Below are 16,449 nucleotides of genomic sequence, written 5' to 3' on the forward strand. Positions count from 1 at the left end.
TGATTTTTAGGCAACTCCTTGGAGAGGGAAGTAGTGATTTTAAATGGGATAGAGTACCCTGGGCTTAATTCCCCAGCTTTTGTCTCTCTCTGCCATTAATGTTAGGGTGGTCAGTGGAGTATGGCAGGTAGTGGATAATTGTTGAAACTGAAAAATTGGACTTTTGTGCCATAATAAAATAAAGCTGAGCTGCTCTGATGCCGTTGCAGCTGCAGGACTGTTACAGTCAGGAGGTAACAGGAAATGCCAGGGGTGGTGCCCTCAAGCATTCCACCTTTCTGGATGTGCAGGTGCAGGGCAGGTAATCTGTCCTCTCTCTCCCAGGCTTCTTCATCAGACCTTTCTACAAGATGATGCTGGGGAAGCCCATAACCCTGAAGGACATGGAGTCAGTGGTAAGAGCCCATTGAACCTGTGCCAGTGCTCACAGGCCCCTGGCTTTCCACAGCTCTGCACTAATTGCCCATTTTCAAACTGCCTAACTGTGATCTGCCCTAGGATAGTGAATACTACAACTCTCTGAAGTGGATCCTGGAAAATGACCCCACCGAGCTGGATCTCACGTTTTGCATAGATGAGGAAAACTTTGGGCAGGTACGTAAAGGTTACTTGCATCTTAGGACTGGTGGTTGCCAACAAGTAGCTCAGTGCTGACAGTCTGGTGGTGGTGAAAGCAGCACTGGAGCTCAGCTGGCCGTGTTCCCAGCTGGGAGCGGGGCTGCCAGCTCCTGTCAGGGAGCTGTGGCACCTCTGGGACAAGCTGGAGATGCAGCTGAGTAAATACTTGCAGTGAAGGAGGGATGAAGGTGTCCCACAGTCCAGCTGGGACATGCTCAGGGACTCTCTGGTTCCTGAAGCTGAAGGTGCTGTCAGGAGAGAGCAGCAGAAGGACACCAGGTCCTCTCTGTAGTGCCTGTCACAGCTGGTGCGCCAGGGGGAAGCTGCCAGGTTGAAAAGGGTCACAGCCTATGGGGCTCTTTCTCCATGACAAATGAAAGTGTTGTAGACATTAAATTAAATTAGTTTGCTTAGAGGTTTTTATGACCTTTTTTTTGCATTTTCCCTTTGTTTACTTCTGAGCCCTAGATCCTGGCTCCAGATAGAACTGGAGCTGGGGACTGTAGGGCCTTTTATAAAAACTGACTTCAGCATTTCAAACCATGCATTCAGTGTCCTGTCAAAAATATTCTGATCCACTTTCCAGTGCTGCCTTTTTCCTGAAGCACCCGAAGGTTATGGATTTCATGGAGAACTAGGAGCCACAGAATAGAGCGGTTTTGTAACCCACTGGTTGGCTTTGGGCAGTTCCAGTATGTGATTTATCTTCTTGTATTACAAATAATAGCTATTATAATTTTGTGTATATAAAGTACCTATTTTGTGGTTCTATTTTATATAAATATATAATTTCATTATTATAAATAATAATTGTAATAAAATGATCAGTAAATAGCCAGCCCCTCTCTGCCAGTTTTCCCTTCTGTCAGCGCAGGTTTGTTCAAAAGTGTAAATCAATTTGCTCATGATTGCCTTGATCCTGCTTGTGAAACACTGCTCAGGGAGAGTGGGTTCTGGGAGAAAGATGTCCTCAAATAACAGCCTTTGGTCTTTTGAAATGCAGACATATCAAGTGGACCTGAAGCCCAACGGGTCCGAAATCATGGTAACAAATGAAAACAAGCGGGAATACATTGAGTAAGTACCGTGATGGAATGTGCCTGGGGGGAAGAAAGAGCAGCTGGGTTAGAATTGGACCCTGCTGCAATCCCTGGAGCTTGTACTGCACAAGAGCATCAGGGATCATTGGGGAAAAACCTTACTGTTAACATTGGTTATATCCCGTCAGGTACAAGAACAAGGAGTAAATTAAATGACGTGCTTTGATCTCCTGAAATTCCCCCCATGGAAACGTCCTTCTCCAACACCTGGCTCAAGCCGAGATGAGCCAGAAGGTGCTCTCCAGCCTGGCCCTCATCCCAGTGTCCTCCTCTGCCAGTCACAGACCAGAGCCAGGAGTCCAGTGCCAGCAATCCTACCAAAACTGGCCAGATCTGAAATTAGGTTTCATTTTCAGATTTCTCAGTTCTTCTACCTACCAGGATGTAAAATGCTGAATTCATTAATACCTGCTGGCATTTTAAATCAGGGCCTTTTCCAAAGTGAAAGATGGTTACAATTGCTACATTCATGCAAACTGGGAATTCATTTCCAGTGCCTGGACCTGGAGCAATTCCATGCCTGGAATTGACTTTTGATGCCTGCACCTGTGAGGTGTTTGTGCTGCGGGTGGCTGGTGCTGAAAGCAAGGTGTCCCTTTGATGCTGCAGTTTATTTCTTTCTTTATAGGCGAGGTGCTGTGTCCTGACAGCTCTCCTCAGAGCTTGCAGACTTTGCTGGGAATTTTTAATTGCTCATTGCTCTGGAAGAATAAAATGTCTGCTCACGTAGGTACCTACAGGAGTGAAAAAATTCCCACTGTGATTTGGTCAAAGTCACTGGGCTTTTTGGTTTGTCTCTTCAAAATTCCATCAGTCACCAGCCAATAAATTGGAGTAGCTGGTGGAAGCTGCTTAGTTACCTGAACTTGCTGAAGTTGTAAATGACAAACTTGAAAGCATTTGGGGTTGCTGAAACCTTTGAGCCCTTGGCTGAGACCTGCTAATGAGTTTGTTTTTCTGGTGGGGTTTTGTTTCTTTCTGCAGCCTGGTCATCCAGTGGCGATTTGTCAACAGAGTGCAGAAAGAAATGAATGCCTTTCTGGAGGCGAGGCTCTTTAGCTCCTTTCTTTCCCAAAACCAGGGATTGTTTTTTAACACAGATTTCTTACCCACTGGTGTCTGTGTAAAGGGAGTGGGGAGCTTGGCAGGGAATGCAAATAGAATACATGATGTTTTGTGATTTGACAGTTTTATCTTGTGTAAGAATATATCATCTTTCCCTTATGGGAATAAGGTCATTCTCGTTCAAGTTTAATTATTTGAGCTTGAAGTAATTTGGTCATTGATTTTTTTAATTAGGATGAGAGTTTTAACTTTGCTCTTCTTTTTAGGGATTCACAGAACTGCTTCCTATCGACCCGATTAAAATTTTTGATGAAAATGAGCTGGAGGTGAGTCAATTTGGTGCCCCAAGCTGGCAGCTCTCTGACAGATGTGCCATGTTCTGGGCTTTTCAGTCATCTGTCTCTCTCCCTGGGGGAACGTGCGGACACGGCTGGAAATCAGATGTTTCTTCCTAATTAATAAATCTGTTCATGACATGAGAAGAGCTGCACTCAGGAGGGTGGTGGGGGGTGTGCCTCTGAAAGCCTGGAAGCAGCCTAGTGGATCAGTGCCACCCTCTGCCAGTCCCATCTGAGCCAAAGACGTGGAAGTTGTGTCACACTGTGGCAGTGTGCAGCCCTTCTGCAGCAGCTGGGATACTCTGGGGATGCTCGGACTCTCCCCTGGGTGTGCATAAGTGCCTGAAGGTCAGAGCCCTGAGGGGCAGTGGCACCTTGTACCCTGTGAGGTCAGGGACACATCCCACCCTTCTGCTTGCCTGCAGTTACTGATGTGTGGCCTTGGTGGCGTGGATGTCAGCGGCTGGAGACAACACACCATCTACAAAAATGGTTACTGCCCAAATCACCCTGTTATCCGGTGGTTCTGGAAGGTAAGACTGGGCACCAGCCCTCGCTGGTCCTGTAGGTGAAAGTCCCTGCCCTTTTTTGCAATCATTTTTCTGTATGAGAACTGCTCAGGGTGGGTGGTTGTGCTGGGGCCGGAGCTGCTCCCTCCTGGCTCAGGTGAGGGCAGGTGCAGCTCCTGCTCAGATGGAGCAGAGGCAGCCCATAGTGCCCTGAGGCTGCTGGCACAGAGGGGCTCCTGCAGTGCTGAGGGTGTCTCTGCCCCCAGGCTGTGCTGCTGATGGACGCTGAGAAGTGGATCCGGCTGCTGCAGTTCGTGACCGGGACGTCCCGCGTGCCCATGAACGGGGCAGGACAGGGGCGGGACCGGGCAGTCCCAGAAGGCAGAGCCCGGGAGGAGCCGGGATGAAGCGGGGCGGGCCCGGGGCTGGGGCCGAGGTGATTTAATGCCTGGAAACCACCCGGCCACCGTTTGCTGACGCCGAGTAGGGTGAGAGGAGGAGCTGCTTGTTCGGGCTCCCAGGTGAGCTGTGGGGCTTTGGCTTCTACCCCTCTCCCCCGCTCTAGCCCTCCTTCCTTCTCTGCGTATTCCTCTTCTTTCCCCCCTTGTGCCTCCCAAAACCTCCCCTCCTCTCCCCCCTGCCCCTCCTTCCTTCTCCCTGAACTCCTTTACTTTTTCCCCTTTCTCTCCCCATCTCAAGGGATACAGCCCAGGATATCTCAGGGCCCAGATGATTTCTGTTCCTTCTGCTTGTTTCACTTGCAGATGTTTCCCAGTCCAGCTCGCTGAGCCTCCAGCTCTGTGGCACGTTCTTCATTCCAGCTCTGGCTCTGAGATGCTGCACTTGATGGCTGCTCCAGTTCCTTCCAGCTCTGGGTAAATAACTGGTGTCTCTTGTGTAATCTGTGTCCTTGGTCTGTCCTTTGTGTCCATCTGTGTTACCTTTGTCACATCTCCATGCTTTATCAGCATCCTTCCAAGCCATGGTAGCCAGACTCTACTCGTGTACTTTCCTGCATTGTGCTTATTCCAGCACATTTACCTTTTTGCTTTTTGAGACGGAAAGAAGTACACAAGATCTTCTCATCCATCTTCCTTCTCAGCTTTGGTAGTGCCTGCTTTTCACGTGCCATTCTCTTGGCCTTCTGTAGGGAGTGTGTTAGACCCTCCTTATGTGCCCTCACTAGTTCCATAGGTTCTATCTTGGGCTTGAGACTTAATCCTCCAGAGAGTTATCTCCAGTCCTCATCCATGGTGTACGTACCTACCTTGGCTTATACTGTATGTAGCTGTCTTGGTTTATGTTGCATGTACCTTTACTGTGTGCATCTCTACTGTATGGGCCTTTATTGTGCCCCTTAGCTCGGAGCTGCCCTGCCCTGGCACCCGCTTGGGTAGAATAGTTACAGAACTTTATTGTTCCTCTCTTTTCTGTGGGGTTTTGGGTAGGAAATGTGTGGGGATAACCTCTACCTGACCAGCTCCTGCTGTCTCTCAGGTCCCTGAGGTGGATTCCCATCTCTGCAGTCACCAATTATGCCGATTTCCCTGGAATCTCCCGTTGGGTGTTGAAGAGCAGCAGCCGGGGGATGTGTTGAAGCATCCTCTTCATGCAGCGTTCCAAGTGAGGGTTGCAGTCAGCCTGTCAGCTGCAGAGTGTGACAGGGGGAGCGTGTGTCTGTCTGGGAGAGTCTGTGTCTGTCTGGAGAGTCTGTGTCTGTGTCTGCTTATGTCTGCCTGTGCCAGTGTGTGTGCTGACTGCTTCTAACCTTGTGCATATGGTTTTTACCTTTTACCTTTCTCAACTCATTTTTAAATTTAGAATAAAGAGTCCCCAGCCAAGAGTTTGGGTTTTTTTTCCCCCCAGCTGGATTTTTTTCCTTGGTCCCAGCCAACAAGATGACATTCATCCACAGAGGTTGGGCATGTACAGTCCCAGTACCAGGGTTTTGTCAGCAGGATGGTTTTTGGGGCATGGACAGTCGCAGTACCACGGTTTACTCAGCACGATGGTTTTTGAGGCATGGACAGTCCCAGTACCAGGGTTTTGTCCGCATGGATGCCCGTGGCTCCTGGGCCAGGGGCTGCTCTGAACAGGCTCCTGGAGATGCTTCAGCCTGGATACAGGCCACTGACAGCCCAAAAGCAGCCCAAGGAGCAGCTGGCGTGTCCTGGTGATGGTGGCACGGGCTGCGTGCAGAGGGGCTCAGACAGCAATTCCTGGTTCCAGCCTCCCAGAGCTCCCAGGCAGCTGCCAGGTATGTCCTGTCCACCCCAATTGCCTTCCCTTCCCTTCCTGCCTGAGGCCTCATTCAGCAGCAGCAGCACTAAAGCCAAGGCAATCTTGCCTCACAGCTATTAAATGCCAACCGACAGCCTGCAGAGATGCCTTCAAATCAAAGGTTCAGGTGGGATGAAGTTTTGTTTGGACGAAGGTGGGAGTTTCCAGGGAGCCAGCTGGAAGTGCAGAAGGGATGGAAAGCTTTCCCAGGTGGGTCCCACTGGAGGTGTGCTGAAGGCAGGGATGTGCACCCTTTGCTGAGGGAAAAGAACTTGCAGAGGCCACTGCTGAGGCCCTGAAAGGAGCTGAGCTGCTGCAGGGAGAGATGTCCTCCCGTGGGCACGGGGAGCTGCCTTGGCACGGGACGGGAGCACCCCCGGCCCTGCCTTCTCCTGCTTGAAAATATCACCTGGAGCCCCAGCTCAGGGGGGCTAAATCAGCTGAACTCCAGGCAGCTCTGTCAAGTGCCCCCAGGGACATGGGCGGGGCTGGGGGATGAGGGCTTTAAATAGCCAATTCTTTGGAACAGATGCCTGTCCCTGTCCCTGCTGCTGAGCTTCCTTGGACGCTCTGCCCGTTCCTGGCACAGCTGGCGTTCAAGGGGCAGCTCTGCACGGGAATATCCACCCTCCGTGAGGCACTGTGAGGTTATGGCAGCAGGAACTGAGCAGATAATTGGGGGCTGTGGGATAATTCACGGGAACTAGCAAAGCTGACAGTGAGCCCCGAGTCTGGGCACTGCACAGAGAACAATCTTTGTGCTGCCCTGTCACCTTTTTCTTCTGGTTATTTATTCTTTTTTTTTTTTTTTTTTTTTCTTTCAGGTGCTGGACTTGCCTCTGTGGATGTGCGCTGAGCTCTCACTGCAGGGGACTGTGAGGCCTGACTGGCTGTGAGTTCGTGTTCTTCTCACTGGCGAATCAGAAATGATCATTAATTAGACCACAGAAATCTTTTCTGAAACCTTTCTCCTTTCCTGCCCTTTGCTGGTAAGTCTTCTCTTTCTGCCTTTAACTTTACAGCTGTTCCCTGATGTCATTTCCCCTGTCTCACTTCTGTGCAGCTCCTAGCTGGGGAAAACTGGGATAACTTAGAGGGGACAGAGGTGAAACTTTTAGCTGGATTTTTCTAAAATTTTCTAATGATACTGAAATTATTTCCAATTGCCCCAGTGAGAAGAACACCAACTTGCAGGCATCAAAAGCTTAAAACTCGTTTAATTGAGGTAGGTCCAAGGAAAAACCCAGCCATGCCAGGCTGAGGCTGGAACCCGCTCATAATTCATTGTTGGTGTCTGCTGCAGTCTAGGAATAGCTCTCTCATTTGTCACTTGCTTGATCTGCTTTTATATCCCTGATTCAAATGGAGTTAGGCAAACTTCATGTTTGCTATTAGGCTATGAAGAAGCCTATTGTAACCAGCAAATGCTTTTCTTAGATGGAAATGTGCATGCAAAATACAAAGAGCTTTGATACTGAGATTTTTTTTTTCCCCCTGAGGTTCAAGTATTTTATCATTTTAATAGCATTACATTTTCCTGTTGCACTCATTTTTAGAGTGCATCATTTGTATTAGCTCTGAGTAGCATAATTCCTTCCAAATTCCTGTGGCGGGCACTATAATCATAAGTATACAATTAGCTACAGCTGGATGTAGCAGAGGTGAACACTAAATAGTTTTGTTGGCAGGAGGCTCAGTGTCTTTTAACCCAGACAGCTTCTTTACAGATGCCTGGTTTGTTACTCTGCTTTAGGGAATATGGGGAACTTCAGATACAAAGAAGAGAATTTAAAAGTTATAATTGTACAAGTTTATTATGCAATAAGGTGCTGAAGGTGCTGCGGATTTGTTTTGGATTGTTATTTGTGGTTTTTTTTGTTTGTTTGTTTTCTTTTGGGATTTTTTGTTGTTGTTTTTGGTGTGGTGTTTTTTTTTGGTTTTTTTTTTTTTTTTTTTTTTTGGTTTTTTTTTTGTTTGTTTGTTTTCCTTCCCCTAGCTTGAAGAAACTTGAAGAAGGAATTTGGATGCTGAGAAGAGCATCAGTGTGTTCACTGGCATCACGGGCTGGGATGAGGGCTGAGCAGGACCCAAGCTGCAGCACATCAACCATTCAGCTTTCACCTCATGTTTTATCACGGCCTTTATGAGACAGATGTGAATCGATGAGTCCCAGGCCGAGCCTGTGCCCGTGCCCTGTTCTGTCGGAGCTGGTGCTTTCCTGACAGGTTCAGCAGCCACACTCTGTAATAAATATTCCTGGGTCTGCTGCTGTTCCTCTTCCTGCTTTATATTCAATTTTCCACCCCTTCTCTCCTCTCTGTCCGCTGTGTCTTTGGTGTTCCTTTCTTGGCCTGTGTGCTCCCCATCCCATTCCCTTTCACTGCTTCTCTCTCTCTTGTTCTTCTTTTTCTTTTTTGAAATGAATACTCAATATTTATGTAATATCTCTTATTCAATCCCTCTCCCTGTTCTGTCCTACTTTTTGCCTCTCTCTCTGCTCTGTCTCACTTGCTGCCTGCATCTTTATTTCTCCTTTCTTCCTCTCCTTGTCCCTCAGTCCTGCACCGTGACTGTGTTTCTTTGTCCCTGTCACTGTCCCTTTGCCTGTACCTGTGTGCACCTGCTGCCCAGTGCTCCTCCCTGACCGTCCCCTCTCTTGGTGAGCCTCTGTCCTGCTGGCCATGCCTCTCTGTCTCCATGCTCTCTCTCTGTGCTGCTCCTTGGCCGCGTTTGCCCGCCCCGGCACGTGCCGCGGTCGATTCCTCTGCGGGTTCTTGTTTCCCTCTTTGTATCCCTCAGTCCTTGCTGCGTATTTGGCACCGTGTTTCATTCTGCGTCCTTCTCCATGCCTCGCTCGTGTTCCTGTTTTATTCTGTGTGGCTCTGTGGAGCTCCCCGTGCCGGTGGTTCCCATGGGTGTGTCCCATTTGCTGTCCCTGTTCTTTTTTAATACCTCTCTGTGTGCGGCCCATTCACCATCCCAGGTGTTTTTGGATTTTTTGTTTTTTTCCATTTCATCCTGCGCCTTGATCTTAGTTTTCTTGCTGTGTCCTCTCTGCTGGTCGTCTTCTTCTTCTGCCCCTTGTTGCCTGTGTCTGCGGGGCTGAGAAGGAACTTCAGCCCTTCTGGGGGCTGTCCCCCACTTCCTTGCGTGAGCAGAGTCCCTTTTTGGGGGGATGGACCATGGGAAGGGTTCGAATAAAGTGCCGTGCTCCTGCCCGAGGCAGTTGTAGTCGTTCTGTGCCTTCTTTGGAGGGTGAGGAAAAAAGGCTGAGGGGGACAGGGGGTGGAGATTCGGGGCCTCCCGTGTCCTTTGGGGCACCCCAAGGTCCCAAGGAGAGGGAGCCATGCTGCGGTGAAGGAGCAGGTGAGTGGGGAATGGGGGGTGGTGCTGGGTGCCATCCTTCACAGGTAGAAGACAGGAAAATATAAATATAAAAACTACCTAACTATAGCTTAAATAAATGTTTTATTTGTTTTATTTGGTTAGAGAAGTTTTTTTTAATACATAATCTAAATATAAAATAAGTATAATAGAAAAATAAAACGATATAAATATAAAATATGAACAAGTAACAAATTTATATTAAATGTATAATATTAATAATGCAAATATAATGTATAATGTATGAATATAAATTATAAATATGAGAATAGAAATACAAAAATATTTTGTATGGGTGAAATATATTATTGGTTTTATTTGCTAAAGGCAGGGGTTTTTTTTTGAATAATATAAGCAAAATAAATATCCAAATATACAATAAGCATACAAAGACATATAAAATTAGAAGTATATCTGCATATATAAATACATGTAAGGATATGTATAAATAAATAGATAAATATATAGGATATCAATAAAATATATTCTTATATTCTTATATATCAATAAAATATTCTTATATAGGTATATGAATTATAGATATAAATATGAAAAATAGAAATAAAAACATATATTTAAATATCGTTTAAAATAAAGGGTTTTGTGTTTGTATTTCCTTAGAGGTGGAGCTTTTAAATAAATAATACTAAATTTAAAAAATACAAATATATATAAAGATTTAGATGTGCATTGAATAGAAATAGATGTTACCAACATAAAGATTATGTATATAATTAATAAAAATAATATTGTAGATGTGTTATAGTGCAACATTAATTGAATTAATAAAATACGTATAGATTATAAATACGAATAGGGTTTGGGGCACTCATTTAGGGGGTTTTTGGAAGGGATGGGATTCGTTGCTTTGTGCTTTCGCGTCCCTGTCCCCAACGCCCAGTAGCCCCGGGCTGCGTTCTGCGGCAGTGCTGCCGTCTTGTCCTGGAGCACAGCCCGGTGCTGCAGCCGTTCCTCGGGGCAGCGCAGCTGTCGGGTCGTGGGGCGCTCTGCGGCTACAGAGCGGCGCGGTGTCCGTACCTAGAGGGCAGGGGAGAAGGGCAGTTCGCGGTGCAAAGGGAGCGATGGATGAGAGGGATGACAGCGGCGGGGCCGGTTTCGGCGCGGGGATGGAGGCGCGATCGCACCGGGGCAGGGGACAGCGGGTGGGCGAGCGGGGTGGAAACAAGCAGGCGTCCCGGTCGCTGCCTGCCGCCACTCCCGCGGCAGCAAAGACGGCGGCGGACCGAAAGCGGCTTCGGCCACAACAAAAACGGCGACGAGGAAGGGGGGAAGTCACTTCATGCCACTCCCATGATGGCACCTCGGTCGTTCTTCGACTGACCTTCCAAAGAGGGCGGCAGAAAGGGCGGGAAATGAAGAACCCCGGGCCGTTTTTGGGCTGCCTGCCCCCCGCCAGGCACCGCCCCTCCCCTGCTCCGACCGGACCCCGCCCCCGCCGTGCTGTGCCGGGCTGTGCCCCTCAGGAGCCCTAGCTGGGAGCACTCAGGGTGATGAGAGGGACCAGAGCAGCCCCAGATGTGACTACTTAGGGTGAGCAGTCCCAGGTGTTTGCAGTGAGCATGACGAGGGGGCAGGTCCTGCTGGGGGCTGTTTTAGGGGGAGGGTTTCCCTGCTCTCTTTGATATAAAGCTGCTGGAGGAGAGGAGCTTATGGTGGGCTCCCGGGGGTACCTCCCAGAACAGAGGTGAGAGCACCTCACAGGATCTGGTGGAGCGCTGGCATGCAGAGCATGGCTTCAGGAAGGTGCCGAGGGACAAATCTTTCTGAGAGGAAGCAGCTTCTGAACAGGTGAGCCCATGTGACTTTTTAGTGGGAACTAGTGTATTTTCCCTTTTCAGTTTCATCTTGCCGACCCCTCCCTGGTGCCCCCAGAAAAAATTGGGGGCTATGAGGACAAAAAAAATTTTAATTGAGGAAAGTAACTGCTCTTCTGTTATTGTGTGTGTTTAAACTGCGGGGAATGCCCCTCCACCTGTGATTTTAAGGGGACTGGCAGAGTCGTGTGGGTGCAAACGGTGCAGAGCCTCAGAGGGTGGCCGAAGCATGCGCCCTGAGTACCCGGGCATTCTTGGGCGGTGGTGAATAGGGGAATTATCCGGTTTTGGCCGATGTGCTGCTAAGAGCATGTACTGATGTTTGGTTTTCTTTATTGCAGCTGACTAAGAGAAAACGGCCGGGTGATGGCAGCAGTTTCCCAGATGACAAGGTGGCATTCTCTGCACCCCGATGTCTGACAGGTAAGTGAAGGATTCCAACCCACAGAGGGGATGAGAGTGGGATGCTGGGTCTGGATTTGTAAGGAGGGATTTTTGAGGCAGCTTTGACAGGGCTCCAATGTATTTAGCATGACAGGGTTCCTATGTGTGCTTACCTGGGCAGACTCCTATGTGTGCTTACCTGGGCAGACTCCTATGTGTGCTTAGTTTGACAGGACTCTGTGCTTACTTGGACAGGGCTGCTATATGTGCTAACTTGGTCAGGGCTTATATGTGTTTACTTTACAGGGCCTGAATATGTGCCTAATTTGAGAGAGCTCCTATGTGTTTTTTCATTGACAGGGCTTCTATGTGTGCTTACCTGGGCAGGCTCCTATGCGTGCCTAGTTTTCAGGGCCTGAGTATGTGCTTAGTTTTCAGGGCCTGAATATGTGCTTACTTGGGCAGGCTCCTATGTGTGCTTAGTTTTCAGGGCCTGAGTATGTGCTTACTTGGGCAGGCTCCTATGTGTGCTTAGTTCTCAGGGCCTGAGTGTGTGCTTAGTTCTCAGGGCCTGAGTGTGTGCTTAGTTCTCAGGGCCTGAGTGTGTGCTTAGTTCCCAGGGCCTGAGTATGTGGTTACTTGGGCAGGCTCCTGTGTGTGCTTAGTTTACAGGGCCTGAGTGTGTGCTTAGTTTACAGGGCCTGAGTGTGTGCTTAGTTTACAGGGCCTGAGTGTGTGCTTAATTTACAAGGCCTGAGTGTGTGCATAATTTACAGGGCCTGAGTGTGAGCTTAGTTTACAGGGCCTGAGTGTGTGCTTATTTAGGCAGGCTCTTATGTGTGCTTAGTTTACAGGGCCTGAATATGTGCTTAATTTGACAAGGCTCCTATGTGTGCTAACTTGGAGAGGGCCTGAATACGTGCTTAGTTTATAGGGCCTCAATATGTGCTTAGTTTACAGGGCCTGAATATGTGCTTACTTGGGCAGGCTCCTATGTGTGCTAACTTGGGCAGGACTTGTATGGGCATAGTTTACAGGGCATGAATATGTGCTTACTTGGGCAGGCTCCTATGTGTGCATATTTTACAGGGGCTGAATATATGCTTAGTTTGCAGGGCCTGATTATGTGCTTATTTAGGCAGGCTCCTATGTGTGCTTAGTTTTCAGGGCCTGAATATATGCTTAGTTTAAAGGGCCTGAATATGTGCTTAATTTGGCAGGCTCCTATGTGTGCTTAGTTTACAGGGCCTGAATATGTGCTTAATTTGACAGGGCTCCTATGTGTGCTTACGTTTACAGGGCCTGAGTGTGTGCTTAGTTTACAGGGCCTGAGTGTGTGCTTAGTTTACAGGGCCTGAGTGTGTGCTTACTTGGGCAGCCTCCTATGTGTGCTTAGTTTTCAGGGCCTGAGTATGTGCTTACTGGGGCAGGCTCCTATGTGTGCTTAGTTCTCAGGGCCTGAGTGTGTGCTTAGTTCTCAGGGCCTGAGTTTGTGCTTAGGTCTCAGGGCCTGAGTGTGTGCTTAGTTTACAGGGCCGGTATATGTGCTTAATTTGACAGGGCTTCTATGTGTGCTAACTTGGAGAGGGTCTGAATATGTGCATAGTTTACAGGGTCTGAATATGTGCTTACATGGGCAGGCTCCTATGTGTATTTAGTTTACAGGGCCTGAATATGTGCTTAGTTTACGAGGCCTGAATATGTACTTAGTTTACGAGGCCTGAATATGTGCTTAGTTTACGAGGCCTGAATATGTGCTTAGTTTACAGGGCCTGAATATGTGCTTACCTGGGCTGGCTCCTGTGTGTGCTGAGTTCTCAGGGCCTGCGTGTGTGCTGAGTTCTCAGGGCCTGCGTGTGTGCTTAATTTGACAGGGCTTCTATGTGTGCTAACTTGGAGAGGGTCTGAATATGTGCTTAGTTTACAGGGCCTGAATATGTGCTTACATGGGCAGGCTCCTGTGTGTATTTAGTTTACAGGGCCTGAATATGTGCTTACATGGGCAGGCTCCTGTGTGTATTTAGTTTACAGGGCCTGAATATGTGCTTAGTTTACAGGGCCTGAATATGTGCTTACATGGGCAGGCTCCTGTGTGTATTTAGTTTACAGGGCCTGAATATGTGCTTAGTTTACAGGGCCTGAATATGTGCTTACATGGGCAGGCTCCTGTGTGTATTTAGTTTACAGGGCCTGAATATGTGCTTAGTTTACAGGGCCTGATTATGTGCTTAGTTTACAGGGCCCGAATATGTGCTTACATGGGCAGGCTCCTGTGTGTATTTAGTTTACAGGGCCTGAATATGTGCTTAGTTTACAGGGCCTGAATATGTGCTTACATGGGCAGGCTCCTGTGTGTATTTAGTTTACAGGGTCCGAGTATGTGCTTACATGGGCAGGCTCCTGTGTGTATTTAGTTTACAGGGTCTGAATATGTGCTTCCATGGGCAGGCTCCTGTGTGTATTTAGTTTACAGGGTCTGAATATGTGCTTACATGGGCAGGCTCCTGTGTGTATTTAGTTTACAGGGCCTGAATATGTGCTTAGTTTACAGGGCCTGAATATGTGCTTACATGGGCAGGCTCCTGTGTGTATTTAGTTTACAGGGCCTGAATATGTGCTTAGTTTACAGGGCCTGAATATGTGCTTACATGGGCAGGCTCCTGTGTGTATTTAGTTTACAGGGCCTGAATATGTGCTTAGTTTACAGGGCCTGAATATGTGCTTAGTTTACAGGGCCTGAATATGTGCTTACATGGGCAGGCTCCTGTGTGTATTTAGTTTACAGGGCCTGAATATGTGCTTACATGGGCAGGCTCCTGTGTGTATTTAGTTTACAGGGCCTGAATATGTGCTTAGTTTACAGGGCCTGAATATGTGCTTAGTTTACAGGGCCTGAATATGTGCTTACATGGGCAGGCTCCTGTGTGTATTTAGTTTACAGGGCCTGAATATGTGCTTAGTTTACAGGGCCTGAATATGTGCTTACATGGGCAGGCTCCTGTGTGGTGTATTTAGTTTACAGGGTCCGAATATGTGCTTACATGGGCAGGCTCCTGTGTGTATTTAGTTTACAGGGTCCGAATATGTGCTTACATGGGCAGGCTCCTGTGTGTATTTAGTTTACAGGGCCTGAATATGTGCTTAGTTTACAGGGCCTGAATATGTGCTTAGTTTACAGGGCCTGGATATGTGCTTACATGGGCAGGCTCCTGTGTGTATTTAGTTTACAGGGCCTGAATATGTGCTTAGTTTACAGGGCCTGAATATGTGCTTAGTTTACAGGGCCTGAATATGTGCTTAGTTTACAGGGCCTGAATATGTGCTTACATGGGCAGGCTCCTGTGTGTATTTAGTTTACAGGGCCTGAATATGTGCTTAGTTTACAGGGCCTGAATATGTGCTTAGTTTACAGGGCCTGAATATGTGCTTACATGGGCAGGCTCCTGTGTGTATTTAGTTTACAGGGCCTGAATATGTGCTTACATGGGCAGGCTCCTGTGTGTATTTAGTTTACAGGGCCTGAATATGTGCTTAGTTTACAGGGCCTGAATATGTGCTTACATGTGCAGGCTCCTGTGTGTATTTAGTTTACAGGGCCTGAATATATGCTTAGTTTACCGGGCCTGAATATGTGCTTAGTTTACAGGGCCTGAATATATGCTTACATGGGCAGGCTCCTGTGTGTATTTAGTTTACAGGGCCTGAATATGTGCTTAGTTTACAGGGCCTGAATATGTGCTTACATGGGCAGGCTCCTGTGTGTATTTAGTTTACAGGGCCTGAATATGTGCTTAGTTTACAGGGCCTGAATATGTGCTTAGTTTACAGGGCCTGAATATGTGCTTACATGGGCAGGCTCCTGTGTGTATTTAGTTTACAGGGCCTGAATATGTGCTTAGTTTACAGGGCCTGAATATGTGCTTAGTTTACAGGGCCTGAATATGTGCTTAGTTTACAGGGTCTGAATATGTGCTTAGCTTACAACCCCTGAATATGTGCTTAGTTTACAGGGTCTGAATATCTGCTTAGTTTACAGGGCCTAAATATGTGCTTACATGGGCAGGCTCCTGTGTGTATTTAGTTTACAGGGCCTGAATATGTGCTTAGTTTACAGGGCCTGAATATGTGCTTACATGGGCAGGCTCCTGTGTGTATTTAGTTTACAGGGCCTGGATATGTGCTTACATGGGCAGGCTCCTGTGTGTATTTAGTTTACCGGGCCTGAATATGTGCTTAGTTTACAGGGCCTGGATATGTGCTTACATGGGCAGGCTCCTGTGTGTATTTAGTTTACAGGGCCTGAATATGTGCTTAGTTTACAGGGCCTGAATATTTGCTTAGTTTACAGGGCCTGAATATGTGCTTAGTTTACAGGGCCTGAATATGTGCTTACATGGGCAGGCTCCCGTGTGTATTTAGTTTACAGGGCCTGAATATGTGCTTAGTTTACAGGGCCTGAATATGTGCTTACATGGGCAGGCTCCTGTGTGTATTTAGTTTACAGGGCCTGAATATGTGCTTAGTTTACAGGGCCTGAAGATGTGCTTACATGGGCAGGATCCTGTGTGTATTTAGTTTACAGGGCCTGAATATGTGCTTAGTTTACAGGGCCTGAATATGTGCTTATATGGGCAGGATCCTGTGTGTATTTAGTTTACAGGGCCTGAATATGTGCTTAGTTTACAGGGCCTGAATATGTGCTTACATGGGCAGGCTCCTGTGTGTATTTAGTTTACAGGGCCTGAATATGTGCTTAGTTTACAGGGCCTGAATACGTGCTTAGTTTACAGGGCCTGAATATGTGCTTACATGGGCAGGCTCCTGTGTGTATTTAGTTTACAGGGCCTGAATATGTGCTTAGTTTACAGGGCCTGAATATGTGCTTACATGGGCAGGCTCCTGTGTGTATTTAGTTTACAGGGCCTGAATATGTGCT

General features: G+C 47.7%; 1 protein-coding gene across 1 annotated transcript; it reads left to right on the forward strand.

The window, feature by feature from the left end:
- Positions 1 to 320: 320 nt before the first annotated feature.
- LOC130266742 (E3 ubiquitin-protein ligase NEDD4-like) lies at positions 321 to 4,037 on the forward strand (the record flags this gene model as incomplete). Its single annotated transcript, XM_056516006.1, has 7 exons — positions 321 to 395; positions 499 to 594; positions 1,622 to 1,695; positions 2,703 to 2,763; positions 3,050 to 3,109; positions 3,547 to 3,654; positions 3,897 to 4,037. Coding segments are annotated over 7 exons (615 nt in total), but the record flags the coding sequence as incomplete, so codon positions are not given.
- Between the last annotated feature and the right edge of the window lie 12,412 nt (positions 4,038 to 16,449).

This window comes from Oenanthe melanoleuca, unplaced genomic scaffold, assembly GCF_029582105.1.
Source record: "Oenanthe melanoleuca isolate GR-GAL-2019-014 unplaced genomic scaffold, OMel1.0 S184, whole genome shotgun sequence".
NCBI lineage: Eukaryota > Metazoa > Chordata > Aves > Passeriformes > Muscicapidae > Oenanthe > Oenanthe melanoleuca.